This window comes from Aplysia californica, unplaced genomic scaffold, assembly GCF_000002075.1.
Source record: "Aplysia californica isolate F4 #8 unplaced genomic scaffold, AplCal3.0 scaffold00203, whole genome shotgun sequence".
NCBI lineage: Eukaryota > Metazoa > Mollusca > Gastropoda > Aplysiida > Aplysiidae > Aplysia > Aplysia californica.
Window position 1 is genome coordinate 836,590 of NW_004797473.1, and position 3,301 is coordinate 839,890.

Consider the following 3,301-nt stretch of genomic DNA (forward strand, 5'->3'; position numbering starts at 1 on the left):
CATATCCCCTCACCCCGACCAGGTCTAACCTAGAAGAGGACCGCTACGCGGCCATTAAAGCGCACGAGCATTTCCTGGCCGACAACAACATCACAGACCTGGCCAACACCAGCCTCAGCAGCAACATCACCATCCCTTACGTGGACAGCACCTTCAACATCGGCATCTTCTCCGCCATCATCGCCGTAGTCTTCCTCTTTGGCTTGGTCCGTGCGCTGCTTTTCTTCAAGATCGCGGTCGACGCCTCCCAGACCCTTCACAACCAGATGTTTGCTCGGATTCTCCGCTCGCCTATCTCCTTCTTCGACAACAACCCTGTCGGTATGTCCTGAAGGATAGGCTTGTCGCCAAATTCTTGAAAAATTCCTGAATCGTGAAGTTTCTCAAAATTATGATAATTTTAAAAAATGATATATATTGTTGGCGTGCCAGAAAGTTCTGGGAAATTCCATAAATATTAAGTTTCTCAGAATTCTCTTATTTTTTAAAGTATATTTTTAAAGTTTCTTTATTTTTAAATGTAGGTGTTTATATGTCCTCATCGACACAATTTAGGAAGATATGTCCGGTCAGATTCTCCGCTCGCCTATCTCCTTCTTTGACAACTATCCCGTCGGTATATCCTGTAGGATAGGCTTGCACAAAGTTTTGGAAAAATTTGGGGAATGTTAAGTTTCTCAAAATTCTTGGTTTGAAAAAAGAAATATTGTATATTATATTTGTGTTGGCTTGCCAGACGGCTTTGAATAATTCCTGGAATGTTTGTTTTCTCTGAATTTTTTTATTTAAAGTGTATTTTAACAATTATTAAGTTTTTGACTGTAAGTGTTTATAGGCCCCCCTCAACACAGTTTAGATAATTTAGGAAGAGATGTTTAGTCAGGTTCTTTCCTCTCCCCTCCCCCCTACCTCTTCGCTTCGCTTCCCCCCGTTACCCTTCCCCCTCTCCCTTCTTCCTCTCACCCTCCTTCATCATAAAAAGAGTACAGCAGTAGCACACATACAGATGGTGTGGAGTGGTAGAGTGATATAACCTGGTTGCACATGGTTTACCCCCCCCCCCCCTCAGGTCGTATCCTGAACCGCTTCTCCAAAGATGTGGGCCACATGGACGATCTTCTCCCCGTCACCTTCTTCGACTTTATCCAGGTACGTTCTACTTCTGACGCCGCTCGCCAGCTGAGTGCTGTGTTGTGCTGACTTCAATGTCCCACTTTTGGGAGCTGGTGTCACAGCTCTCTATAAACACATTTACATAAAGACACATTCTATTTTACTACCTGCATAGGAGTCCGCATAAACCGAAATCTATGGGACTGCCAGATTTTCTTCTGCTTGGACGGGCTTTCGATGTAGAGAAGTTACTCAAATAAAGGGGAAAAAATAGAGAACTGTATTTTATTTCGGTCTACTGCTGTTTTTAGATTGATTGTGTCAAGTTTAAATGGACCCCACCAAGTGTAGTTGTACTTACAACAAAATTAAGTCAAATAAGTGCGGAAAAAAAAGAGGTGTTACTTAGAGATTAACATATTGTGGAGAAAAGAAGAAGGGGAGATAAGGATGATAGGTGCTGTTTGATAGGGAAGACGTAAAAAAATTGACAAACACCCAAGTCCACTGTGTTGTGGTATATTTTGTTTTGTTTGGTCACGTGTCCTTATTTGGTGTTGAATATTTGTAAGTTATGATTAAGATGTGTTAATATTGTAGTAACTGGTTAAGTTACATTTTTCAGAATAACAAAAATATGTTTAAAAAAAAAAAATGTTTGTCTTTTCTTATACTGTTGACAATATACACTGCTAATGATGATGATGGATGATGATGATGAGTGGTGACAAATTTATTTAATTCCCCACGTCTCTCCCCTGTCCTCAGTGTTCTCTGCTCATCCTGGGCATCGTCCTGGTGGCGGGCGTGGTCAACCCGTACGTGTTCATTCCCACAGTGCCCCTGGGCATCATGTTTGTGATCGTGCGACGCTACTACCTGCAGACGTCCCGCGGCATAAAACGACTGGAGGGAACCTGTGAGTGGTGACATCATTAGATCTGTGTACAGTCGAATGTGACTAGATTTATAATGCCCGATTAAAATGAAAGTGGTTTGATTTATAATACACTACAGAAATGAAAGTGGTTTGATTTATAATACAGAATCCGAATGAAAGTGAATTGATTAACGTGAGGTGTACGGACAAAATAGTAAACAAGTAGCATTTTTATAAAGCAAGCTCCTTGTCAACAGTAAGTTCTAAGCGCTTTATGATTTATCCTATAAGCCTGGCAGACGGGATAGCGTTCTGAAACAATCTCAACTTCCTGGAAGCATACAGTGCAAGCTGCCATTTGTATGGTTTGCTGATAAATGAGTTTCTTTTTGCTCTTCAGGAATGGAGATATCGGCCAGAAATCGACACAGAGGTCAAATTTGTAGATTTTCATCGGGGAGCTCTTTAGCCTAGAGGTTAAGGTGTTCGCCTCTCTTTCAATAGATCCTTGTAAATAAAATAAAGCTATACAAAAAAATGAACAACCCCCCTCCCCCCTTTAAAAAACACATCTGTATTTCATTCAGCTCTTTACTCTATAAAAAAACCCAAACTAACTAAACAACTAAACAATACCAGAAAAAAAACAACAACGAACCCACGTCCGTATTCTGTATCTCTGTGGGTGGTTGGTGGGTGCTCTGGTATGGTTTGCTTCTTCTTTCCTATCAGATGTCTATCGTTCTTATCTCCCCTTCTTCTTTTTTATGCTTGTTACTCTCTTGTAACACCTCTAATCTTCTGGCGCTCATATGACGTTATGCAGTTGCGAGTGCCGTAAAACCTCTACTAAAACTAAAACTAAACTTCTTCTTTTTTGTGTTTGTTACTGTCTTTTAAAACCTCTAATCTTTGGCACTTATATGACCTTATTGTGTTGCAAGTGCCGTAAAACTCTTACTAAAACTAAAAAGTATTCTGTATATCTGTATATATGTATTTCTGTTATATTTATTTCTATATTCCCCCGTGTCAGCGCGTAGCCCCGTATTCTCGTACCTGAGTGCCACGCTACAAGGTCTACACACCGTGCGCTCCATGAAGATGGAAGAGAAGTTCATGCAGGAGTTCGACAACTACCAGGACAAACACTCCGAGGCCTGGTTCCTGTTCCTGGCCACTAGTCGCTGGCTGGCCGTGAGGCTCGACTGGCTGTGTGCCGGATTTGTCATCGCTGTCACTTTCTGCTCCGTATTTGCGGCTGAATGTAAGTGGTAGATCTGTGTGTGTTGTGTTTGTGTGTGTGTG

At 41.5% G+C, this 3,301-nt stretch overlaps 1 protein-coding gene across 1 annotated transcript in view; it reads left to right on the plus strand.

The window, feature by feature from the left end:
• Positions 1 to 3,301, plus strand: part of LOC101863270 (multidrug resistance-associated protein 4) — a gene marked incomplete in the record, with an annotated part of 36,479 nt that overhangs the window by 22,975 nt on the left and 10,203 nt on the right. The window contains 4 exon segments of the mRNA XM_005099144.3: positions 23 to 321; positions 1,070 to 1,149; positions 1,882 to 2,032; positions 3,030 to 3,260. Of these exon segments, the coding sequence (XP_005099201.2) occupies positions 23 to 321; positions 1,070 to 1,149; positions 1,882 to 2,032; positions 3,030 to 3,260 (761 nt within the window).